The sequence below is a fragment of the Strix aluco genome, chromosome 16, assembly GCF_031877795.1.
Source record: "Strix aluco isolate bStrAlu1 chromosome 16, bStrAlu1.hap1, whole genome shotgun sequence".
Taxonomy (NCBI): domain Eukaryota; kingdom Metazoa; phylum Chordata; class Aves; order Strigiformes; family Strigidae; genus Strix; species Strix aluco.
In genome coordinates, this window is record NC_133946.1 from 17,307,692 (window position 1) to 17,335,210 (window position 27,519).

The 27,519-nt window shown below is 39.5% G+C and overlaps 1 protein-coding gene across 6 annotated transcripts in view; it reads right to left on the reverse strand.

Annotated features, from left to right (window-relative positions):
* The window catches only part of KCNQ1 (potassium voltage-gated channel subfamily Q member 1), a 364,755-nt gene that overhangs the window by 269,160 nt on the left and 68,076 nt on the right, over nucleotides 1–27,519 (reverse strand). For all 6 annotated transcript variants that reach the window (XM_074842353.1, XM_074842350.1, XM_074842352.1 and 3 more), the window contains exons 3-6: nucleotides 4,528–4,654; nucleotides 2,726–2,804; nucleotides 1,661–1,757; nucleotides 902–1,042 (exon numbers count right to left, since the gene is read on the reverse strand). In XM_074842353.1, coding sequence (XP_074698454.1) covers nucleotides 902–1,042; nucleotides 1,661–1,757; nucleotides 2,726–2,804; nucleotides 4,528–4,654 — 444 coding nt within the window. The remainder of the gene's footprint in view (nucleotides 1–901; nucleotides 1,043–1,660; nucleotides 1,758–2,725; nucleotides 2,805–4,527; nucleotides 4,655–27,519) is intronic.

The following is a 27,519-nucleotide window of genomic DNA, read 5'->3' on the forward strand; positions in this document are numbered from 1 at the left end:
GGAAAGGGAAACAATTACGGACGGAAAATCCCAGAACAGAGCAGCCAACCTAATATTTGCATATCATGCAAGAAAAGGAAGTGGGAATTGTTACTAGCAGAAACAATTAAAACGTTTACTAAAATATAATCCCAGGATAGAGCTGCCAAACTAGTAAGTATGCATAATAAACAAAAATAGAGACACAACTGTCACTATCAACAGCAAGAAAGATGACCTCTAGTAGCAGAACTAAAGATACATCTACACCAAAGAGTGCCAGCACCTTAGGGAAACCTGAGAAATCTCTGAGCAAGATGGTATGTTGACATAGCACAGACAAATGCCACATAAGGATACCAAGTTGGTTCCAAAGCAATATAACCACTTTAAAACAGTCCTGTGCCTGGATTTCTTAAGTATTTCAGATGCTCCTTGCTCTGAAATTAGTCCGTTCTGAATAAACAGGGAATTACTGCCCCAGGCTGAATTGCAAACCATATGTATCTATCCAAAAAAAAAAAAAAAAAGGGACCAAAAAACACCCCCAAACACACACACAAAAATCCCCCAAAACCTAGCCCTGATGTAGCAAGACTCTTGCTGCCTTAGAAGGGTGAACCCTACCATGAGAAATGTAGCAAGAAATAATCACTATACCAGAAGGGAAGACAGGATAAAGAAATAAGAATGTTTCTACATCTTGTATACATAATTTGATCACATAAGACTATAAACACCAAATAAAACTACTGATCATCTATAGTATTTTCTCAGTTCCACAGAATTACAAAACCAGAAAGTGTACTGAAGCAGTAAGAGGTCATTTCAAACTGCTGTTCTTACTCCATGCTTGCTTGAATTTTACTCCACATCTGAAGGTGTTAACTACTTTTAGTACATGTGAAATTGCTATACTTACTACTCCCCACCACAGGGCATCTGCATAGCTGCCAAACTCTGTTTCTCCAGAATCATTTACAGCATCTTTTTCAGCCAGGTACACAAAATAAGAGGAAAAAATCAGGCCCAGAAATCCAATGTAGAGTGTGGTTATCAGTTCCTGCAAAGAGAATGAAAATAACGGCATTATTGAGACACTTAAATTACCTACCACTGATGTTTTTTAAAAGATAATTGGAACAGAAGAATGTAATTTCAGCAATTAATAAACATTGACACTGACTCTCAGCTGTGCAAATTAACAAAAAATCCACTGAGCTCAATGGTGAAAGAATTTACACCATAGCTGATGACTTGGCCCAGCACGCACACGTCAAACACAGAGTCAAAACAACCTCCTCACTTGAAAGTGTGACTCATTAACCTTTTGGTCACCAAAAAGTAGTTGGGTAATTTTTTTTCAGACATTCAAAACAACTTTGGAATTTAGAAACATATTTTTCGAAATATTCAGACTACTTTTCAGAAGTCTCATTTTCTCTGGTTATTTCCAACTACAAGTCAAAAGTTTGCCAAAGTGGAGGTGCATATTTTTAATCTTTTAGGAACTTTCTGTCCCTTGAACAAGGCAGAAGAACCATACTTGGTTAAAATAAATGACTGCCTGCCTCCACACTAAATATATTTGACATCATCAGCATGTCTGCATACACGCTGTTCTGTATATAAGGACTTCTGCATCAATTATTATGCCATTCCTCAGAGTACTCAAACTTACTTGTCTGTGTATGAACACTACTGATCCCAGCAGCCTCCATGTACCACCCTGACGGTCAACATGCAGCATTCGTAAAATCTGCAGAAAACGGATGCCCCTGGAACACAAGTTTTATATAAATGAGGAGACTAAAGATAAAAGAGAAGAAATAGAGGCGGAGAGGGGAAGTCTGTCTCTTCCAAGGGACTGTTTCAGGAGAGACATAGTATTTTATGTTGGACTTAGCAGCCTGTCTCTTTTCACTCCATTCACCCATCTTTCATCTTGTTTGTTATGAAGAGAGCGTGGGGAGATTGCACAAGAGAAGGACAGACCTTTGTACATATGGCTAGTAAGGATAACTCAAGGATTCAGGAATTTTGGACACAAACTGTGAATGCTCTAGAAATCATTCATCAACTCATACATGACCTGCTTGCCAGGATGGGAAACAACATAGAAAAACAGCTAACTAAAGATCTGAATTCCCTCCTCACCTTTAGGAATTTCAGAGGTAATTTGAACTAGATGGTCCAATAATATTTTAAAATATTCTTTTTATGAAAGTCACTGCAATCCTAGAGCATCACTGCAGCTAGTGTGCAGAGCACAGTACTCTGCCGTGTACCCTCTCATTTAAGAAAGCCAAGTGACATGACCCTCCTGAGCACAAGGTGGATTCAGTCCATTAGGAATTCACCACTAACCTCAGGCATTTTACAAAGAAGCAGCTTGAAGACATCAGAGACATGACCCATGAAAGCGATGTGATAAAACTGAGCCTAGAAACTAAACCAGGATTTGGGTAGAATCCACCTAGCTGGGCAAAGGGGACTGAGTTATGTGTACCTCTGTCTTCACCAGACATAAAGGCATTACCACCAGACAACACACAAAATTTCATTTCCCCTACACTCAATGGGATCACTGTTTCACACCCATACATGATTGGTGATCTGCTCTGTTACATGGCTCTGAGCAGTGACTCATTTTCTCCTGCAAGAACTGAAACAGGAGGTAAAAAAAAGAAAATAAAAACCCCACCTTACTCAGACAGCACTATCTTCTTTTATTGCATATAATTACCTGATAGCTGAGGTTGCAAAGACTTGACCTTTAGAACCCACACAAAGAACTATCATGGAAGCAACGACTACAATTAAATCTGGAAAATAAAAGTCAATTGAAAAAAATTAGTTAGCAGCATCTTCCAATACTTCTGCAAGACTGTTACTAGAACCAATGCCAATATTACTTTAACAATTTGAACAGTCACCCCAAATTAAGATTTTTTGTTTGTATATCACAAGACCTCTACTGTAACATATAAAGAAAATATAATTGTGATATGATAGAAAGGTTTTACTGGGATGGCTCCAGGATGGCCACATTCTAGATGAATGGCGAGCGATATTGAGTTATGGCAAGGCAGCCTCTGCACCCAGGAATCCTGATTAGCTGTAACGCATAAGGAATTTCAGCAGTTTCTACCTATTATCTCTTCTGTGTATCTTATTTTCTCTGTTGTTTTAGACAGTATTTTATTCACTGACAGAGGTTTTGGGGTTTAGTTCATATATGGAAATTGCCTTACTATTATTTCATCTGTCCAGGTCTAAAAGTGAGAGAAAAATTGGAATTAGTGTATAAGTGTAATTTACTTTAAGTTAGTCATTATCCTAGGATGGTACTCTAAATCCCTGTGCCTCAGGCCTAGTTAATTTTGGAAAGGAACTCTGTATTTTGGAGAATTAAATAGTTCTTGATACATATCTGAGAAAGTGGAATTTTGTTTTGCTTTCCAAGCTGAGATAAATTGGATGATGTTTCAGAACCCCTAGTGTTCTAGGTCTCAAGAGAAATGGATTGTGAACAGAGTGTAAAGATATAGTCAATGCCAGTTTATAGCTGCAGTCACACCTGTGATACAGTTGTTATTTATATATATATGCACAGAGAAGCTAAAGTATTTTATGATTGTAAAAATACCCAGATACAAAATTTTGTATTTTATATTCAACAAAATTTAGATAGTTTATGAAAAACTATATCCTCTACTCAACAACAAATAATATTTCCGAGTAGTGGGAGAAAACTGTGTCACGGGACAAGAATTACTATGCTTCCATAACAATACTCCTCTTCCAAAATCTGGTTTGTTTAATCCCACTTATATTTTAAGTGCTTCAGGGCAAGGGTCTTTACATAGTTCTCTCAATATTGGCTAACAAAATACAGATTAATTTTGGATTTTTTTTTTCCAGTGAAATTGTTAAATGCATGACAAGCTTTCAAAAAAAAAAATGGTTTGTGACATATATGGAACATATGGATGTAATTTCTAAGAACACTGAAGTCATGGTAGGAAGCCAACTGCAGTGGGAAGGGAAGTCAGGTACCCAGTTCCAAACGCATCACTGAAATTTTAATCCAATAGATACACAAAGCAACTATCTATCATGCTCCACCATGCAGTACGTAGCTCAATTAGAGTGCAAAATAAACTCATAATTATTCAAATGGCTGCTGAGTTAAAAAAAAGGCCTTTCGGTATCTTTAAAAAAATACAGTTGTAGCTATTGTACAGTGTCTGGGAGCCTGAGGTCACAGGAGACAGGACTATGGCCAAGACTTAATTCTGGCAAAGCTTCAGATCACTTGTGAAAAGAAAACACTCTGCTCTTCTGGAAAAACAAACCAAGCTACATTTGTTCTCAGATGACAGTGCCATGGATTCCTGAAAGGAAATTCAGATCTACATTAATGCTAATGACAAGAGCTCTTGCTCTAACTTGGCTTCAACTACTGCAGAAATTCCACTTCTCAAAACTTTCAAGGACAAGTTTTACTCATTGTTTACGTCAACTTTGCAAGCTGTGCATACTCACCAATGATTGAAATAGGTTTCCTAGCGAAACGAAGCCTTCCCCATATTCCAACATATTTACTGCGGCATCCTGCTGACCATAACCGAACCACATATTCTGTTCCAAAGAATACCACTAATACAATTTCCTGAAAGAAACAGACAGGGAACTAGATTAATTCTCTACTGTATGTCTTTCCTCTTTTTTCAGAATGTATTAGAAAATGCTAAAATGTAACATTTGGAAGGTGAAAAAAACGTCAACTATACCAAAATGATCTAAAGTAACATAGAAAAACTTTTAAGAATAAAGAAAGAAAAGATTAAGAGCAAGTTTAAATACTTTAATTGCATGCAGTTTGGCTTGTCTACACGTACTAAAACTGAAAACCATTCTGTGCAATTCACTTGGTCTAATTCAAACAAAAGGTTTCCTGCGGGAGCCAAAGAAAACAAGCAGAGTCTGTTTTCAGAAGATGAGTATTTTGCTAGCGTATTTCATTTCGGGAAGAGGTGTGTTTCACATTCCATTTACTGTATCAGCTTAACCTCCCACTTATTTATACTTTTTCAGTCTTCCTTTAATCTCACATGGACTGAAGAAAGATTGCTAGTACCCACTACCAGTATGTCAGTCTCCAGGTGCACTAAAAACTCTCAAGCCCACCTTTCCCAGCCTCTTGTCAACAATTAGAGACCTCAGCAGAGACAGAGATCTAGTCCTGAAGCACGGCTGCTAGCAAGCTACGTGTTAACCACAGACCTACACTAAGGTATGACTTTGGAAATGCCTTCAAAGTGATAGATGTCAAAGCCATCTGACATTCGTGTTGATTAGGCAGAGCTACAGCTATGCTGTATTTGGAACTCGGTCAATGCACAGAAAAATCTTGGTTTTCTGCAGACTGGTTGAGCACGGCATACTCAGCAGAGTTGCCTCGAGTATCAGGGAGCTGCAATACAGCCTCATTGGCCAACCTGAATAATAACTGGTCACATTCTCTATCAGAGCCACTAGCAAAATCTACTAAATGGAATGGTAACAGTGGCTTGTAATTGAAACCACACAAATCACGATGATGTATGGAAGGAGTAACGCAGAGAAACCAGTCCTAAGGCATCACAGTCACATAGGATAATGCAGATTAAGAGAACGAGCTGCTTATTTCACAGTGTCATTTAATATAAAGAGGAACTGCAGGGAAGACAACATGCTGCGGAACATTTTATCCAGGCCCCTCACATTTCTGCAGGGTTCACTGCTGTTTTTCATAACAGATGGGCAAACAGGACTCAAGATGGTACCTATGGCTATTTTCTAAATTAACTGAAATGCTCAGGATACAACCCTAGTCCAGTCAAGATGAATAGGAGTCATATTATTAGCTTCAAAAATGCTTGGGACATTGCCCTGAATACAGAGTAAAATAATAGGTCTGTATACAGTAAAAAGAGCAGGAAAAATTTACGAATCAGTTGACTTCACTGTAATCTTTTTGTGGCTCTGAAACGCCAGTCTCCTGATGGCATAACAAACTGTTCATCTCGGGGCACTACACGAAGTTTGACTCTGAGACACTTCTAGAAAAGGCAGGAGAACATTAGCCAGGAACCTTTCTCTTAGTTTGGACAATCTCATAACCCGTGCAAGATGTCAGATAGAGCAGAACAGCTATCACAATTGTTTATAGTCACTTGTTGGATTTTCAAGATATAATGAAACTGTCCAGATCATTGGTTGTAACAAATACGAAGTTCAGACCCTTTGACCCAGCCAAGATTTTCTTCTACAGCCTCATTCTGAAAGGATCCACCAGAACCCTTCACCTTTTTTTTTTTTTTTTTTAAATTGGACTATTATTGAATATTCTTCAGTAAAATAAAGTCATAACGAACATCATAAATCTAAACAGCATCTGGGGCAGACACTTTAAGGAAAGCCTGTGCCTTATGAGAGAAGCTTTAAACACAATGAAACTCTGCCTTTAAGTGAAATTGGACAATGTCATTTATGAACCTACAGTGAATGGTAAAATTATGAGCCCTGCTTTACATGAGGTGCTGTTGAATTGTCACAGCAAAATAAAGCACCAGAGGCCACCTTTTCTGAGCAGGTGATTGCATTCATTTCACAGACATGGTCAATAAACTCTAATATCCAAGTACTCTTCTGTATGCAGAAGGTTACTACATCTCCTTTCATCACTACCACGGAGGAAACTCCCTCAACAAAAGACAATAGCAACCATACAGGGAGCAAAAACTGTCCTTCATTCAAAATAACTCATTTGAGGAAGGGATTATGGCCTCACATCATATGTGATAGCACAGATAATACTGTTCAGATATCCCCAAGAGCAAAAGAACAACAAAAAAATTAGCTTGGTAGGCAAAGAAAAACCTTGAGAAAAGTTAATGTTTTAGCACAATGAAACCACAAACAGCACTCTGACCAGGCACCGTGGCCTTGTCAGGATCACAGTTTCAGTTTTATAGCAAGAAGGTAGAAAGTGAAAGCCTGGATTGTGCTTTAAAGAAGCGTGTATTCTCTGCGTAGGAAATTTGCATCGGAGTTGTGTGCGTATGTTTTTTAAAGGCCCTGCATGGTTCATTGGCTAACAGGCACACCGGCAAGTATGCAAATGGGGGCTGTCCCAAAGACAATGCGACAGACACGCAGTCAATGGTTACTGTCATCCAGCTCTTTGCGTGACATGCAGACAAGCTTAGAGAACATTGATTGTCCTATAGACTCCGGTGACTGGAGGGAACGACCAGTCGGCTTACACCAAGACACATTTTTCACTCCTGACGTTTTGATAAAGGCTTATTGACCTAAATGAGACCCAAGTTATTCAGGGAACATCGGGGGTGAAAGTGCACAAGCTGTTCTTCATGGTCATACACAAAAACTCCAGGTATCCATTAGCAACTGGCAAATTCCCCCTCCCCTGCCCGTGGCTATGTGACAGACAAAAGTGTTTTTAATATCTTGCGATGCATAAGTCTAATAAGTAGTCTCCTGGGGGTGGGGGAGGCTGACGAATGTCTGTTGGTACACACTTGTATTAGCAGCCAGAAACTTGCAGACAAGGAAAAATTACATTAGAAAATTATGCCTTCCTGAGCTACTAAACTATTGCCCATATTTTCCCAATTAACAGCTTAACATGAAACTTTACATTAACTAGGAGGCCAACCTGATCCTTAGTTCATTTATGCTGGTAGTAACTAGGGCTAATTCCATTAAATAGGAGTTACCCTGGCCTCACACCTGAGTTGCACTACAGGTTCATTTGGTCCACTGTTTCTTCGACACTTTCTCCTAATTGCCTGATTAACACCTACCTCTTAAGTGCACTGTATGAAAGTTTGCACTTCTCTCAATGAATCAGCTAGACTGAAACATGGCTTTGAGAAGCTGATACAGGAAAATGAAGGGATAAAGGACTGAGCAGACAGACAGGATGTAAAGAATGAGTGAAAGAAGAAACAAAGCAACATTCAGCACAAGAGAAAAATTAAAATATAGAGAAAATAACTGCCTGCAAAACACTAGTGGGAGTAGGGATTAAAGCTCAGTGGAGGAGTTTTCCTGGTTAAAGTTACAGACATGCAAGAACCGCACTGTGCAAGGGCCCACTCAACCCTTTCTACAGGGTGAAAACAAAAATACAACAGAGAGAAAAAACTTATACTGACATGGTAAAAAGAGCCGTCTAGAGATGGGACAATCATGTAGCTTCATACTGTGGGCATCCAGGAGCCCTCTTGCTTAAGAGGAGAGACTTTTTTTCCTTTTAATTATTGATTTGTACATGGTACCCTCACTTCTGCCATCCTTCCTGCTCAGCCCAGGCATATGCTTAACACCATCTTCATGCCTTCTCAGCCACATAATCCCAACACAGCCAAGTACCAGATCAACTCTGGATGAAAAGTAGAGAAGATGACTGTGAGATACACACGTAGATTGCTCTTCTTGAAGAACTCTACTGGTGTCGGTAACTCTCCAGCTACGAGCAACTTCTCGCATGTAAATTCACAACTTTCAACTAAAAGGAACAGGTAGACAAAACTAGTGTAATAAGCCTTGGGCATTTCTACTGTGGTACAGTGCTTGGCGAAACTACAATAGGTCTCCAGGCAGTCATTCAGCAGATGCCTGGAAATTAAATATTTCTCATAAAGACCAGTAAAGGAGCCTGAGTCCTCACTGGTGCATTGGTGCAGGAGTAGGGTCAGCATGTGGGATCCATTCCAGAAGTCTCACGACAGATTTTTCAGTGCGTCTCACTACTCACCTTCATGGTTTTAGAAGGGGAACAGAAGTTCCTTTTGAGTTGATCACGCACTACATGGACAGCTTTGGGAATTGTTTGAAGTATAATGAAAGAGCCAACAAAACATAAAAATAATCCTCAGCCTGAGACAGATATGTCATAATTTAATCACCTGGCTAAAGTACAGCTCTCATCACCTGATGAAGGAACTTAGGCAGGATCCATAAAAACACAGTCCCCTGACAAACATACCCATACTATCTGTCATTACAGCCCATATCTCCACAGTTCCTGTGGATTAATCACAGTTTCATAATAAGCCCACACAGAGAAGGGCTCAAAGAGCAGCTGTAATGAAAAGCCCATGTATTAGGTTTGACTTACACCGAAGAACTGGACCTGCTATTGGTAAGGACACTTTAACTATTGCCTTGACAAACTTCAGGATGCCATAAGGCAAAAGAACAAGCAAGTTCCTTCCATCAGAAGACAACAGGGAAAAGTTACTAATGAAAAGGACTGTGACTGAATTGAAGGAGGAACAAGACTTCTTCAGCTGTGTGACTGGAGAGTCAGATCTATGAAAACAAATACACACAAGTATATTAGCACTTTAGTATATTTATTTTGCTAATTAGCTGATTAGCAAATACTATATTTATTTTGCTAATAAATGCATCTTGAAAAGCCCTTCCATTACTACTCCACCCCCACCAGATTGGAATAGCTACAATCCAACGTTGGGAGGCATCCAACATCCACACTGTGAGATAAAGTGCAGTAGCAACTCCAAAAGGAAGAACAGAGTCCCTAAACTTAGCTGAAGGAGATGTTTTTAAGCAATTAGACAGATTAATAGCTTGGGGAAAAGAAAACCACAACAAAACCCTGACATAGAATGGATCATGACACCATAACAACAGCTACTTAACAGATAAAGAAATTGTTTCTGGAGGCTGAGAAAGCATCTGCATAGAGAATATATTGCCTGCAGCTCTGCCTGTAGACCTCAAAGCTGTAACTGGTCATGGAGCATTACAGAAGTTCATGCAGCCATTTGATGTGGGAGGACTAGATGAGGTCATCTGAAACCTATTATGAACAAGAACATTTCTACTCTGAGTCTAGACTTTTTTAGGGAACTCCATAAACATAAGAGAGGTAAGATACATGTTCTAGGAGCAAGGAGGCAAAGCATAGCACTATGTTATTCTAATGGGCTAACTAAAGACCAAAAATCAAAGATAATGTACAGTTTATTCCATCTTCCATAGAGGTGGCTGCCCTAAGAGGAAAGGGAGGTAACAAGCACAGGGAAACTAGAGGCACTTGAGTGGAATGACTTTAAGCCTCATAAGCACACACTTCTACTGTAAGAATTTCCTGCCACCCCAACGTTTTACTGGGAATACGACTCCTACCCACCTCTGCCATATCACAAGCTCTGTTACATTATCCTCATTGGAGGGATCAACTACATTATTTTCATGATTCTTTCAAATCTGGCTTCTTTCAGATTCTAGCTTCAAGGATGATAAAGTTGCCATGAATTCCTTTAAACAAGGAAATAAGCTCTCCTATAGCTTCTATAGGGACTGCATGCCAACCAGCATTACCCCAGCTATAAGATTCCTGTGGCACTACTTGCACCGATACCTATTTGTAAGGCAAGGCAACACTAGTGTGCCAACAGTAAAGTGGAACAGTAACCTCTTTGCAGGCTCAGGCAGCAGTGGAGCGAGGACACTGCCAGAAGTTATGTTCAGAAGCTGTGACAAGGAGGTCTCTGAAGGAGCCAAGAGAGGGGACAATAGATCTGCTGATGCTAATGCAAAGTGACAATGGGGCACTTGCCATCAGCCAAGGGCTGTTGGAGCTGGAGTGGGCAACAGAGAAACAGGCTCAGCATCTTCACAGGCAGGGATGCAGCACACCCTCTACAGCCATTGAAAGGTCAAAAAAATCAGGAACATGTCTCTCATGCAGAGCAACAGGTTACATTTGCACTCAGAGAAGGGTAAGATGCAAAAACCAAACCACCCAGGCTACACGTTAGTTCAGAGAGAGCTGAAGTCCACAGCACACTGTTCACCTGACACATGAGGGCTCACAAAATGCTTCAGACAGCACTTGTCTGTGGCCCGAGCAGGGTATGCAAATTAACAGCAGTGAAGGCAACTGTTTCTTCTAATCTCACTCACTTTGTATAGAGAGGCCCCTCTTTGTTCTGTTGAGAAAGGCAGGATTTTTGCCTGAAAGCTGTACTGTGTTTTCCAAGATACACAGAACAGCAGAATCAGATGGCCTAGGCAAACAGACAAAGACACCAAGCCCAATAACATAAAAATCTCAACTTGATGAAGTACAGATCAAAAAAAAAAAATAAATGTTTTTTCATACATATAAACACTTACGGAGCAACAGCAAGCGCCAAAAGTGCTATTTAGGATTGAGGATTCCCCCCCCGCTACTTATACCCCTCCCTTCCACAGATCTTGTAAACTGCATCATTTCAAGTGAAAAACAATAATGATAAGTTTTTTTAAAAATGTTTAAGGCCAGAACACTTGGTGTTCCTTTCTTTCAAAAAGGCTGGTATCATTTGCTAAAATTCTTTATCTAGCATATTTGGCACCAAATATTAAACAGGCAATAGAAAACAAAAAGCATGATATTAGTATCACATTTCTATCTTCAGAGGCCCATAATTAATCCTAAGAAGTTACTGAACATCATTAAAGTCCCTTTATTAATGTTTTTAATTAAGATGAAATAATATTTACGTAAGTGTTCATGTCCTGAAAAAACGGGACACTTACTAGGAGACAGTTAGAACAGCTGATTGTGCTGAAGCTTTTCTGTTTTCTCTTAATCGGTGCTGAGAGCACAGAACAATAGCACTGGGACCAGTAAAGAATACTGCAGGCCTGCAGTTTTAGATTGAGATTTTCCAAAGGCTCCAAGCAACTAAATCCTATTGAATTTCAATAGGAGTCCGGCACCTAACTCCCTTAGGTGCATTTAAAAAGCCTTTAATTGATTTTCTTAGCTCTCTTCTCACTAGAGGTTTCAGCCAAATCCAAACGCAGGCAGTTGAAATTTTTCCACCAACTACAAAAGGCCTCAGATGTCAGTGGTGTAACCCTGCACGTGAAGGCATGGTCTCAGAGCACGGCTGCATTAGAACAACTTTCCACACCGTCACCCCTGCACAAGTCTCTTCATGACGCAGCTGTCTTTAGCTTTTGAACTTAGTTGTTGATGATATCCACCAGGAATTTACGGAAGTAAATTAAACTGGGTTTGCACATTTAGTTTACAATATTTGTTTTAATGTGGAGTTCTCCCCCATCACAAAGTATGCTCAAGAATTAGATTTTAAACCCTGTGTATGTAGCAAGAGAAATGAAGTGTCAACATGCTAACACTGGTGGGATTAAAAAACCACACTTCCTTTGTGTTTATTTCAGATGAACCTCTTCTTCAGGGCTTCATAAAAGTCTCTAGAAGTAATTCATACAGGATCGTCTCCTTCAAAGTAAAAAATGCTCTGGCTTCTACCCAGCATATGCTTGATTTCATATCTCACTGAATTCAAAAGAACTATGCACCTACTTAAGATTAAGCACACATACGCACAGTTCAGAGAGATGGATACTCACTCATTCGTTAGTACAGACAATATGCTAAGATGAGTAGAAACAAACTGTTACAGACTATTAAAAAAATCAGTCTAAGCCAAGTAGTCTATATTTTCATGTTACAGAGAACTTTTCGTATTAACACTATTCACACAGTGGTTACTTTCCCTGATCTGATTATTTTTATCCTGTCAAGTATCTTGTTGCAAGCTTTTTATTAACTAATCTTCCTCACTCATTTTTTAAAAAGCTACTTCATATCCACTGTGTCCTACATTGAGCAGTTCTTAGGTCTTCCCTTTGCTCCCCAGGTAACACTGAATTTTTTAGAGGACCTCATAAATCAACTGTATGCCTGTTTTTTTCCAGCTATAAATGACAGGGCAATAAAAGCTATTGTGTCTTCCAGCAAACCATGTTTCTCTTATACCCTTAGACTATCACTGTTACAACACTATTCCTTTCTGAGAGAAAATAAATATTGCACAATATCTCTTACCTGAAAGCAGAGCCACACAAAGGAAGAATCTGGCCATTATCTGCCCAGCTTAACCTGCAATAACTTCACTTTGTATACTTAAAAGGGAAGGTAATGGTAGATGGCATTTTTAAGATGTAATGGCCAAGCTCTTGTCACCTGCTGTACAGTTTGGTAACAGCAAACAACTTGAAATCTAGCAGTTTCAGACATACTAATGCACTTTTTTTTTTTTTTTTTTTTTTTTTTTATTTGAGGCCACACTGTGATAGCAGCCAGGAAGCAATAATAAGTTTTAAAACAGAAAGATTATCGATGAAAAAGGATTTCTGTACCACTGGTTTTGAAAAGCAGAAAATAATTTTAACCCTTCTCTGAATATTCATTTTTCCTCCTTACCCATCTCTTACTCTCTTAGAAAATGGCAGAAGAAAAGAGGAAACAGACTGGTAAGGGTGGGAAGCTAGAAACCTCTAGTTTTCAATTATCTTTTACATTAAATCAGTACTTGCTCTTGAAAAATGGTGTTTTTCAACAGAGTCATATTTTACATAAACTGCAGCCAGGTTTCATTTTATATTTAAATTTTCATGGTTTTTTCTTTTTTTAATGTATAGAGTTTTTAAACACAAGATGTGTGTCTGCAGAATCGTGTAGATTTAAGGCATGAAAGGGAATTTTTTTTATTATAAAGTAGAAAATTTAGGAACTACATTTATTTTCTCTAGAAACTTGCAAAACAAGGACAAAAAGAAAATAAGCTTTAATGAAATTAATTTTCCTTTTTTGTTGCTTCTCTCCCCTGTACAGTCACCAATTGACCAAGGATATCTACATCCCCACTCTGCAGTAAACCTGACCTTTGAGTATCTCACTCCTCTAAAGTTGACAGCACTGCACGTGCATCATTTCAACCTTACCCACAGCCCAGACATTCTGACCTACAAAGATTTCTCAACTTAAGGGCACTATCCAGAACCCAAAGAGAAAACATGCCCGCAAGCTGTAGCAATGCCTGTCTTCATTCCCTGGGTAGGCAGGAGTCAGGAAGACTGAAAAGATAAGGAAGATCAAAGCTTGACTTGCTATCAGCTGCAGGTTTCTCATGCAGCTTGGAGCAAACGGCGTGCAGTCTTCAACTCCATTCCAAATCCAAGAAACTCAGTACTCTCACCACCCTCTCCTAGAAAATGCTCGAAGACAATGAGATAGTAGCACTGCGGATGGAAGTATAGCTGGATATGCACAGTGACATCATGAGGCCCTCAACATCTAAATCTCATGAGCTATTATGAGCTACTTCAACAACTTGCTCCTGCAAAAGCAGGTAGAGGAACTCTTTCTGATGAAGTTTGAACTTGTTATCTCCCTTGTGCAGACAAGACATCTCCCCCCAGCCCTGCACTCCCTCCAAGAAGGAGTACAGAAATTGTACAAAATTGTACAAAATGTACAAAATTATACTGTGTGCAGTCTTGCTTCAGGATTTTCATCTGTACCCTTCCAGCTCCTCTATGTGGTTTTCAGCTTTATGGGACCCTCTCTGGGATGATATGTTCTCTGCAAGTGACATTTCCAGAAGAGTGAGAGGTCACCAAAAGTAGGACATTACCTCTACTTCCACATATACTCATGATATCCTCTTTTTCTAGAAGCAGAATGTTTTCACATTCATCCTCCAAAAGTAAGATTTCTGGACAGAGCAATGACCATGCCCTTCACAGAATCATATAGGTTGGAAAAGACCCTGAAGATCACCTAGTCCAACCATTAACCTAACATTGACAGTTCTGAACTCCACCCATTCCAATGCCCAACAACCCGTTCTGTAAAGAAATACTTCCTAATATCTAGTCTAAACCTTCCCTGGCACAACTTGAGGCCACTACCTCTTGTTCTATCGCTTGTTACTTCGTTAAAGAGACTCATCCCCAGCTCTCTGCAACCTCCTTTCAGGTAGTTCAATAACAAGAACTAAATTTCAAATGGTCTAACTCTGGTTTCAACCACGTCCAGATAACAAAGGGAAAAATAACATCTTCATTTTTTCCAGACTGGCAGGAGAGCATTGCAGGATAGAGCTGTCAAGTTCAGAAGCAAAATCCCGCGCGGTTGGAAGTGGGGCATTCCTTTCACACACCTGGGCAACTGCTGCTCAGTTACCAGTATCAGGCTCAGCGTTGATAAGAGTTCAAGTGCCGTATTTCTGTTTGACATTCCCATAAACACAACCTGCTTTTGCCTCAACATACTTGAGCTCTCTCCCGGGCCTGCTCCAGGGAATACGCATCATGCTCTTCCACACAGCTGCAAAAACAGTCACACACTAAACCTGTAGTCCAGGCACTTAATACTCCTCACAGGAAAACACATGTGCTAGTTTAAGCTAATAAAAACCTCTCAGATGCCATATGTACACAGCCCATTCAGTCAGCATTTTACAGTTGCCTCTAAAATTTGTGAAGGAGGAGAGGAGAATTATTTGACATGCAAAATAAACCTAACCGAAGGCAACAAAGTCAGCATTTTCAGCTAAGTGGCAAATACATTTCACATACTGAAGGCAAGTAGTTTCCTCCTCGTGCCAATTTCCTGCGCTCGTTCCAATCAGCAAGCATTAAACAGTTGTGGCTATCATTCAGCGCATCAGGATTATAGCATACCAAAATGGGAAGTTAATTTATACCAACCAAAGCACATGATTAACTCAGTGCAAACTCTCCCTAGAGCTTTGATAATGTTCCAAACGGACCAAACTAAACCTACATTTGCAAAATGAAGATATAAGCCAGATCTCTCTGAAGTTGCATACCCCATTAACCAAGCTACCGTTATGTGCAAAGACTTATATTTTTACTTGGATTCATGTTTCTATCAGTTTTGGGTCCAACATAAATAAATGGTGCAACAGAGGCAGCTCTTTGCAGAATTCAAAGTTACGAAAGGAGAACTCCAGCTCTGTGAAACTCCCTTCACTCACTATCACCTTTCCCCTGCTCCCTTTACAAATAAAGGACAAGTGCACTATTCATTGCTGGAAGAAAAAAATTCTTAAAAAAGCCACGGCCTCCTCAGTGGCAGCTGCTCTGAGCTTCAAGACATCAAATACCTCAGGAAACTAATAGGCATTATATGGAATGAATTTAACAAAAAAAAAAAAAAAAACCAAACTGATATTTGGCAGAATTCAGCAACACTGTACTCCAAAACTCTTTGGAAAAGGAGAGACCTTATAAAAGCAATGCCTAGGACATGTCAAGAATAAACTAAAGGCTCAGCGACAGTACATAGGCTAGCAGGCAGCTGATGTAGCAAGCAAAAGCCACCCGACCAGAAGAATCCCCTCTGTGGAGTGGTACTTGAAGAGAGAAAAACAATTGCAACTTAAAGGAAGGGGCACAAGGAGCATGGTTTAGAGACAGATGAGCCTCTTCTGTGCTGAAACATTGGGCAATGCAGGACAGATTTAGAGTCCACTTGAAAATATACATTATTAGAACAACCAAAGCACTAGTTATGCATTTTAAATGCATTAACAGATCAGAAAATCCAACTGGTACCAGTGGAGCCAGACTTCATATGATGCAGTACAATTGCACTCATTTTTCTAAAGCTTGAGGCCTATCCCCTCTTTATGTGAGCTGTACTTCCAGGTGATTCATAGTATGATTTTTTTCTGGGAATAGCTGAATTTTCTAAGCCCTTCTCTTTGATCTGAGATTTACTGTTGCTTAAATTAGTAATTAAACTAAACACATCTTTGGAAATGCCCTGTTTCCAAACATTTTTCCTATACCTTATGTGATAAAGCACATCTTTAAATGGCAAAAGATCATCCAATTTTTTAGCCTTCTCTTTACACCTTCTCTGAAGTTCTTGATACTCACTAAAAGTTGGTTTTGGTATGTTTGTCTGGCTTAAGCCTCTCACGATCCCATTGTGTTAGATGTGATATTAACAAAAAAAAATGTTAAGTCTAGTCTGGATACCAAGGGTCTTACTGTCAAACCAGAGAGCTAAGATTACCCACTGGAACCAAAGATGCTCATCCCACCCAAAAAGTTATTTGTTCAGCAGCAGAGGAACTAGTAAGAACTGACATTTGTACCAGTTGTCTTAACAGAAATGAAGCAAGAGGTTACATTAAAGAAAGGTGACTCCTTGCTTTAAAGCTACTCAACCTTAATATTTACTAACCCAGTGTGGAAGCCAACACTGTGACAAACTGAAATGTGTGACTTTTTTGCATCATGTCATTACTGAGAGGTGATAATGTTCTTTCAACTGTAAAATGTTCTTTTAAAGCAGATTTTCTCAGTATGCAAAATAAATAATCAGGAGGCTAAGTTCTTTTCTAGGACTAAGGGGGGGGGCAAAAGGGAGTCCTGGTGCACAACAACCAAATACTGACACACAAACAGTGCACATAAAGAATTTGCGTTACATTCTTTTTTAATGGTTTTACAAAAGAAATAGTATCTCAAGTGGCCAAGACTTGTAGAAATTACCAAATGTCAAAGTTTTTAGCCAGCTTTACATATCTTACAGGAGGAAAAGGCTACTTAAACTGCAGTTCAGTTTGGATAGTTTTCCAGTTTTCTTAGAGCATCAGTGAAGATGGCTAAACCATGGAACCCAGGGTCAGAGGCCTGTCCTCCTCTGCCAAAGGGAGCAAGACAGCAAAACCCAACTCACCCATTTGGTGAGTTCCTTCTCAGTGGATGAAACAAGTGAGTCTGCCACGCTTGGATCTGTGTCCCATTTCCAGCTCTGCTAAAAATGGCTTTAATGACAACCTTGTGTTTCCCCTTTCCTGAACACATAACACATTGCACATTTAACTTTGAGCAGAAGTGTCAATTGCTAGTACTGTTCAGGGTGTAATTAATAACAATTACATTATGCTAGAAAAGCACATAAGGGACTGCTTTGTGTACAACGTGCATTTCCTCATCTGCTGGATGGCCAAAGAAACCTACTAAACATGAAAGTATGGTACAGCTGTGTCCCATAACTGGCTATTTGAATATTTATAAGCTATTGCACTTGGGATACCGAAACTGATGACATGAATGCATGTTTTAATAAGTCCATCAGTAAAGCTTTCCTCATTAGAAATCTGCCCCTAGCATGTTACATCAGAGAATTCTGTTATCATGAACCATATTACTTGTCCCAAGTGGCATACTGTATAAGCCAGAAACATTGTGCCTATTTAAACAGCATGCTTTACGGTACTCAAGAAGTGGTAGAAACTCTCTGGTAATACTATATGTGGTTTCACACCTTCTGAGTAATAGTAATGAATATTTCATGCTATGAAGACATGAAATGTGTTCATCTTGGGTATTAAATCACTCTGAAAAACACTACAAAAGCCCTCCTTTTTAAACACTTCGTGAATCAGTTGTAGGCTGTGGGAATTATCTCTTCAACGAATTTGATTATTTTTTATGTTTAAAAAGATAGCAAACAATGGTGGTTGTAGAATAAGCAATCAGTTCTCAGGGCAACACCAAGGAGTTACCACCACATGTCTCCTCGTATGGCGATGAGAAGTCGTGTTTGGCTGTTGCAATCTTAAGCATAGTGTTGAACACGGATACGGTTTTTTATCAGGGAGAACAGGGTGGACAAGCTTGGGGGCAGGGGTGGAGAATCTATTGCAAACTGGAGGTATTTGTATACTAACTGACTACGGCACTGATGTTTTCCATGGAAATTCCAGCCGCATTAGTTTTGGCAGCAATTAAAGACTACTTTTGGAATCCTTAACAACATTCAAGGAGTTCCTTTTAACTTTATGTTATGTGGTTCTTTCTACTCTTTAAAGCAAGGAAAGCAGGATTTTTTTCAACGTTCAACTTGTTTTACTGTTAAAATAAATACAAAGATAAGTCAGTCAGAATTCAGGCTCAAAGGAACCCCAATGAATTATTTATTCCTTTTCGAGAGCTGAGAAGCTTCTCTTTTGCTCAGGTTGTACCTCTTACCACTGCTTAGTACATTGTGCAACTCTGCCTGTGAGCCAACACAATCATAGGACTGGATGATAAAAGAAGCTATTCAGAGTTTTGGCAGGAAGAACACTTCTGACATTTTGTTTCATCTGGATCACAGGATTAGACTTCGGTTCGGGGCTTTAACACTAAGCTGCCCGTGCTACATCACACAGAGCTGATTTCTGACACCTCTTCCACTGTATATCACTTTATTTTTGAATATTCCCATCCAAGTCAATGGGATGACCCTTGAAACAAGCTGCAATCCGTAACAGACAAGCACAGTTAAATCTATCTGCTGAAAAGGGAAGAAAGGGAAGATTACACCCTTACCCTACATATATCTAAATTCTGAGCCATATAATCACTAATTTATGCTTCTTGAAAGGAAAACACAAACAAAAGCCAGCATGTATCCAGGCATCAGAAATGTAATTGTACCATATTCCAAATACCAGCTAAGCTGTTAAAAACCTCCATGACCAGATGTGATGTATTCCAAGCATGTTCATAACTACAAAACAATTATACAAAGAAGATTAGTATTAATACTGATTAACTAAGTTAATATTAACTGCCTGGCTAGAAAGTGACTTCACAGATAATGAAAACTCAAGTACTTGAGTTTATAGGGTAAACATGCATGGCTTTTTCTATAATTAATGGTGAGAAACAGGCACATACAAAGGGAAATTCATCTGAAGTGTCCTAGGCACCTTAAGATGTAATAAACTACACTTTCAGCAGGACCTATCCTTTTCTGTGAAGGGAAAGCCTATGTGATTTGCTTATACTACCTAACCTAACTTTTAGACAGCTAAAAGCTGCAAAAAAAAAATCAGAGTCAGCCTAGAAGAACTGCTTTTAATTATCCAATAAAGTATTCTCAGCTTGGAGCAATGGTATAAACAGCAGAGGAAATTTACTATCAGTTCTCACTTGAAAGAGAGGTTTATGAGGGGTTTCTATTTTTGGGCTGGTCTCCCTAGAGAGGTCCACGTGATTACCTTGTCTACCTCCAGTTTCCCTCTCAAAACTCCCAAATCCACCAGTCGATGTGGACAGATCAGAAGGTCAGGCATGTCAGAGGAGATTTAAACTTCCTGCAAGTGTTGTGAAAATAAGGAGCCCAGCAGAAAAGAAATACCCCCTCTACACCCCAAGAGGAAAGATTTCATGTTAATAATCACACTCATTAGGGTTCTCTAATTTTTCTCAGGAAGACATTGCAAATTTCAACCAAAGTCATTCAGCCTCATACAAACAAACAAACACACAAGCAAAACTAGAAAGGCAAACAACTGTCCAACTCAAGACCCCTGAAGCCCCCTGTCATCATAAGGTTTTCTATAATATATATATAATTTTTCTATGATTAAGTAGAATTTTTCCTATTGATTTCTGTAACCTATGTTTACCAAAAAAAAGTGACTAAATGCAAATCACTTTCAGAAAGAAATTTTTTAAAACTATGAAACCAAGATGTTTATTTTTCAGTTTCAAAGACAGTTCACTTGCCATGAAACTCAATATGAATTTAAGAGTAAAACAAGAAAGACTTCCTCCATGTCCTCTCTCCCACCACCCTTCACATTGTTACGTGACCATTTCGAGGTAGAAAGAGTACCATTTGGGGAAAAAATCTGACACCTAGTTTCAATGGTGTGACTCCACAGAGAGATGTAACTATTGATACATCAGAGCATGAGCTCAGCAGAGAAAGCAAACCAATGAATCTTCGTTCAGTGAGGAGCATGTATTCATCATGTAGTCACTTCTTGAATCAACTCAGATTGATTAAACTTCTTTCATTAACTGATTTCAGCTCATCTGGTTTATTAACATCTTTATAATCCACCTGGGGCCCTCGAACATCTGCTGCACTCGTCTGACTAGTTTTAGGAAGCTCAGGCCCCTTCGTTTATTATAAGCATTTCTCAGATTTCTGTTAAGACCTTTAGATATCCCTGATCTTTCTTCAGAACTATGGCAGCTAGCAGCAATTATTCTCCATATAATCATTTATTACTGTTGTCCAGCAGAGCTGAACACACTTCTCTTGTTCAACCACACATGCTCAAACAGAAATCATGGGCAGGGCTTCTCAAAGATTGACAGCTCTACTGGTCTTCCATAAAGGGAGACACACGGTTCAGGCTTATGCCTGTCCGTGCATTTTCATTTTCTAGTTCATGACGGTCACAACAACCCACTGAGTGCAAATATTTACAACCAGGAGTAGGTGTCAGGAGGGGGGAGGGGGGTGTGTGTGTGTAAGATCAAGCATTTATTTGGGCCCCACACATTTAGGATGTTGCTCTTGGGTCTCTTATAAGACACTCTTCTGCATGCATTATGCTTACAGAAAAGCTATTGTCCACTACATTCATTTACTGGCATATGAAAAATACATAGTGATGTCCTCACATGCAAATTGAAAAAAAGGTTCCATTCTTCAATTCCTTCCAAATTTCTGAATGTTACACAGCATAGTATGAGCTGATAAATTTTATGGCAAACAGAAAAAAAAAAAAAACAACAGCATGCCCAACCACCATATCCTCAATAGTCTCTGCATATTGTACCCAGAATTTGTTCTGCAAAAATCAATTTTTCCTGAAATTGTACTCAAAAATATGATCTGTAATTGATTTCATTGATGTTAAATAGCTCAAGACTTTTAGACATATTCACCAGTTATTTTGAGGTTTATTTGTAGCTATATGAGCTGTTCAGACCATTTCTTTTGAAAATAGTTAAGAGTTAATTGATTCAAGATTTTGGGGGTGGGGAGTGAACTTTCTAGTGTACAAGCCATAGTATGTTAACACAGACAGTATCTCACACTATATTGAGCTCCACTAAGATGAAAGGCTTAGAGGGTTCACTGTATAATAAAAAGAGCTCATGTAAGCAAAAGAAATAAATATTTACAAAGAGAAAGCTGCCTTTAAACTCCTAAAACCCACCCCACACTGAAGAATCACCATCATATTAGACAGAAACATCACCATGGGGAAGAGCAGAAGGTAGGGGAATGAGCACAAGCAATAGCCCTCCTTAAAAAAATATTTATCTAAAAGTAGTTATATAATCTTTGACTTTTGAAACTGCTGAACCAGTCAGTTCTATCTCATGTTCAGCATCATACTATTAAACTAAGTCAAAAGTTTCTGTGGTTACTATCAGATGAAATGAGCTAATTTCCCCTGAGAATTGGCTACACTGACCAGATGTCTTCAGCCAGCTACTCCCCAGATCAAGCAGGAGCAGCACATGCAATGCCTTCTCTGTTACTATGGAGATGGGTTTTCCCATCCACTATGCAGCCGGGCGTGTAGTAGCTACCAGCTGTTGTCTCGACTTGTACTCCATCAGGAGAGACTGAGGAAAGAAAGTGGGAGACGTAGGGCTGAGCTTCTCCCAGCCCTGGACCTCATAAACTCATAAATGACAGTGTCCAACCCTGAAACTTCTTCACCGCCGCCTGGGCTCGTTGCTATTGTTTAAAGCCTCCTTACGGGGCTTTCTCCGCTGGTTTTACAGACTCCTAACACGCCGGCGGCAGCACACAACCGCTTGGTACAACATGTTCGATTGCTGGGCTGGAGACCTAAGGCTTCCCCAACTCAGGCTTCTAGCCCAACATTCCCATCTAAATGGTTTTATGAGCTTAAATCTAAATCTCCAGCAGTAACCCATTTCAGGTTCCTGACATCATTCTCCCTCCATACTTTCAAAGAAAAACTTTGTGGATTAATGGCTCCCTATCCTTCCTGCAAGGCTGGTTAATGCCTTCAATTCCCATTGCTTTTTAACTCCTGTGGAACTTTAATCCATCTCTGACCATGCTGACGAGCTGCAGAGAAACAACACCGGTTAGGATTTTCATTCTTGTGTTTTCTTTTTGAATGCAGCCAAGTTCAAATGTCTAATTATAACATTGCAAAGTTAATGATCAATTTAACAAAGGCTTTAGAGTATCTTTGAAGTCATAACAACAAGCCAAAGGGGGGTTTAAAACGTTAACTGCACAGGGAGCCTACACAGAGAGCTTTCTTAGGATTATCTCTCTCACTTAACAACAAAGTTGAGTCATTTCAGAATACTTCCAGCAACCCCATGGCTTGATCTGGTTGCCACATAGCACAGAGCTCTAGCTAGTGTTTACCTTATAGCTCTGAGCAGCACCAATCATTACCCTATTAATTCAAGCATGTTTAATTCAATGTCCTTCAGCTACTCAGTCATGCCTATTTGTAACTTTTAAGGAACTACAGAAAGGTACAGCTTGTCACCACATTTTATACCTAACAGGCGCTAATCACTAAGGTTAGATATACAATGGAAGTAGGGTATATATTAAGACAGCTACAAGTGATGTTCACTTAAATGTATGATATACAGCCTCTGCTCCTTTTGCTTAAGGCTCACTTTTTTTCCACTTATCACACAGGCTGAATTTGCTTTCAGATGTATGTAGCTCCTGCTGATGTCAGTGAGCTATACACACACATCAGAGGACACACTCTGACCTGTTTACTTTTTAATCTGACATATGTAGCCACTCATATTTTGTATATATTACACACCATTGCAATGCTGAATCAGCACATCCAGAAAGAACAATGAGGGCATGCTCAGCCTGGAGCAGCACACAGAGAAAGCAGTCAGGCTCCTCCTCGCTTTCCTTTTACAGCAATCCTGCCAGTCAGCATCACCAGACATTTGGAGGAGGTTTTTTTGAGTCCCCCTCAGGTACCAGACAAGGGTGAAGGTGAAAGGCATTAACCTGTTGGTAAAGGTGAAGCAAGGAGTTAGGAGAGCAAAGGAGCTATAGATGAGGGGGCAGCCATTGCTAGTCCTCCAAAGTGAGCTGAGGGGGAAAAAAACCCAAAGCCTCACACTGCCTGCAAGATCTCCACCAACACTTTCCTTTGCACTATACTGAAGAACAGGGCTGGACGTTTTTTCACATTTAAAATTACAAGGGAGGAAAACTTCCATAGCAAGAAGCAGAGACAGTCTCCAGAGCTGGGCACTGTAAGAGGAACGTTTCACAGGTTGGAGCAATCAATTCAACAGCCACCCTGTGGCTTGCACAGAGTGACAGGGCTGTAATGAAGAACTTCTAGGCACGCAGGGGCTTATATATGGGGCATTATCCACAAAGAATTTTTTTTTCCCCCCCAGTGCTGCAGTTATAGACCACAACAATTCTATGGTGACATGTAGGATAAGTAAAAGCTGGATAAAGTACCTCAGTGAAAATCAGTGTTTTCTCTCTAAATCAACCACTGCAATCAGATTTCCTTTCAGATCTTCTAGGCAATTACATCTTACTGCTTTCTGCATTTAAACTCAACCTCCCTAGACCTTATGTATCTGGCAATTTCCACTTCATGGTAAGTTTGTTCATTAAATTTAGGTACTTACTCTTACAGCCCGGCCACAGCAAAGGATTACGGATGCTTGAGTCTAAAGACCAGTTAAGCTCTGATAAAATGTAAAGCAATAAAGAAGTGAGAGCAGTGAGTCTGCATCATGCTAATAAATGCTTTCAAAGAATACCCAGGTACAACACTGCTGCAACAAGACCATGGAGCTGGCTTCCACTCTGGCGGGGGAGTTCACTTAAACTCTAAAGAATTCTAGTCTTTCCAGAGATGATCAGGGAACTTATACTCCACTGAAGTAAAGCGATGCTTTTTGTTTTATTTTTAAAACAATTTTGCTAGAAAAAAAATCAAATGATGAAATGGTATTTGGACTTTATATCACAACCATCCCTACCATTCTTTCAAAGTGCACAACACAAACATTGTACTGCAACAGCAGTACAGAACTGTGTATTTTTAAGAAAATATAACTGCATCCAACAAAAGAGAATGAGGTATCAAATTTTTTGCTTCTCCTTGCTTTGAAAGCATAAAGACTTTGTTTAAATCAGAAAAACAAGCAAGCTCATTAGCTCTCCTAAGGACACACAGGACCCTGAAATCAGGGGGTGCATCACAAGGCACATTGTCAGTTGATACAGCTAAACAACAACTATAAATATGCATTATATCCTGAGACAAAGGCTCCACAAGTGTTTCAGTGGTTTACTAACCCCTATCATATCTTTCAAAGCAATGTAAGCACTAGAAACAAAATTTGCACACCTGTAAAAAAAGCTGGATTCTTCAAGCATAAACTGTGCCAGAAAGATGATGGTGACAGGACATCTGTCAGCTGACACTTCTTCACCTACATCAGAAAGATTCACCCATGCTTTTTTAAGATTTTAGAAGCTTATATTTCATTTCAGAAATGCAACTGGGCCTGCGTTCATCCCACCTCACTTTCTGCTCTTAGCTGGAGAGCCCATGACTCCACCATCCATAAATCTGTGGAGGAGAGGGGCACCTCAAGAAACATGCGGGGAGTCTAAGTTTGACATCTCAGCCTCAGGTTAGATAGTGCGTGTTCATACTTGAGCCTTATGCAGAAGCAGCACTTGGGTTCCTGAAAGCAATGAAGTACAAATAAAAAACCCACCCAAACCAAAAAAGAGCTTTGCAGTACCACAGTGAGGTAAAGTGCTGATTTTCTGCCAGATCCAACAGCAGGGATAAAAGAAGTGAGTGCATGCCAGCTCTTCAGCAGGCCATAAAATTCTCATTCTATTGTATTAAGTTAATCTGAGACCAACAAAAGTTTAAACCAATGATTCAGACTGTGAAAAACTGCAGGAGCAAAGGAGCCACTGCAGATGACTGTCTCTCACCCCTTATGGGAACAACTCACACCCAGGGGGATGGGCAGGTGAATTTTTGCATCTGTTGATACTAAATTCAACAGAAACGATGTCAGAGATGCTGGCTCAAAGGTTTCTTTGTCAGACAGAGCCATCGCAGTGCAACACAACATCTTACCGTTGCTTCTCAACATTTATGTAGCTTAGATTTTGAACACCTAAAAAAATTCAGGGAGAGAGGTTCTTCATTTTTAGGCATTATGTTCTGTGGTGCAACATATATTGAAAAAGCTGCTACTGCTATCTCACTTTTCATGCTAATTTATCAAGTGGTTTGTATCTAGCAGATCATAGCTTTAAGTTTTTGGCACAAGAAAGCTCCTTAACATATTTATATCATGGCAAAGGCCTCTCCATGTCTAAAATCAAAAGTTCTGCCTTTCTCTGTCAAAAAGGGACAGTGTTTTGAATCATAATCACTGCAGACCCTACAACTGCAAAAGAAGTGGCAAGCAACATGACAGTATCCCACCAACACCAAGAGAACAACCACAGTACAAGGCTCTTGTAACTCCAAGTCTTTAATATTTCCCTCCAGAAGGCTGCAATGTACAGGTGCTTGAGACAGTATAAACACTATCAAAAGCTGAAATCTCTATCCAAAGAGGAATAAGTAGCTATGTTCAATAGACATACGAGAGGTTACACATCATCATCATTTCTCTTTTTTCTTAAACTAATGGTTGGTTATATAACTAAATGATGTATTTATTGCCAAATGTGATTTTAAATGCACTTACTAAAAGACATGCACACTGCACTACTATAATTCTTGATTAATCATATCAATTTCTATAACAAATAGATATGTAACTTTCAGAATATAACCTGTTTTGATTCATCTAATGCCATGCACTACAGGAAGACAGAAATAAAACACATTATTTAAAGCTTTCCATAACAGTACATTTGTCAACGATACTTGATCAAAGCGTTTGCTTTGACTGTGCCGTATTTGTTTAATTCCTACTACTGCTTATTTTAGCCCATACTCTAATTTAGAGTTCTGAAGAACATAACCTGGGCAGATGCCAGAAGAATGTAGCTTTTAAACATAACTGTATATCCAAAGAACAAAATCAAGCTCTAACAGCATAAGCAAGCAAAATTCTGTCATGTACACAAACCTTTCCTATGTTTTTTCTTTTTCAAAAGATTTAGTTGCAAAAGCAGAATTTAAGTAGCTTTCCTTATAAATATTTCAGAAGACAGTAGAGAAATTCATGCACATCTGTTGCTATCGCAGAGTTTTATTTCAGTATTTTGATAACCAGAAAATTAAGCATTTCACAGAGTAGATTTCATTGACTACTGTGTGGCTTGTTTTCTTGAGGTCAAGTCTTTTGGGAGGGGTTTGTTTGTTTATTTTTTAACCTGGTGTGTTTATCTGTTTAATCACATTCTCACACTTCAAGGTGTTTTCTGACTTTATTACATAACCAGTGCAGTGGGCTGGCCCTGGCTGGATGCCCGGTGCCCACCAAAGCTGCTCCATCATTCCCCTCCTCAGCTGGACAGGGGAGAGAGAATATAAGAAAAGGCTCATGGGTCGAGATAAGGACAGGGGGAGGCCATTCACCAGTTACCGTCACGGGCAAAACAGACTCGACTTGGGGATATTAACTTAATGTACTACCAATCAAATCAAAGTAGGGTAATGAGAAATAAAACCAAATCTTGAAACACGTTCCCCCAACCCTCCCTTCTTTCCGGGCTTAACTTTAGTCCCAATTTCTCTACCTCCTCCCTCTGAGCGGTGAAGGGGGGGCACTCCTCACACTCTTCCCCTGCTCCAGCGTGGGGTCCCTCCC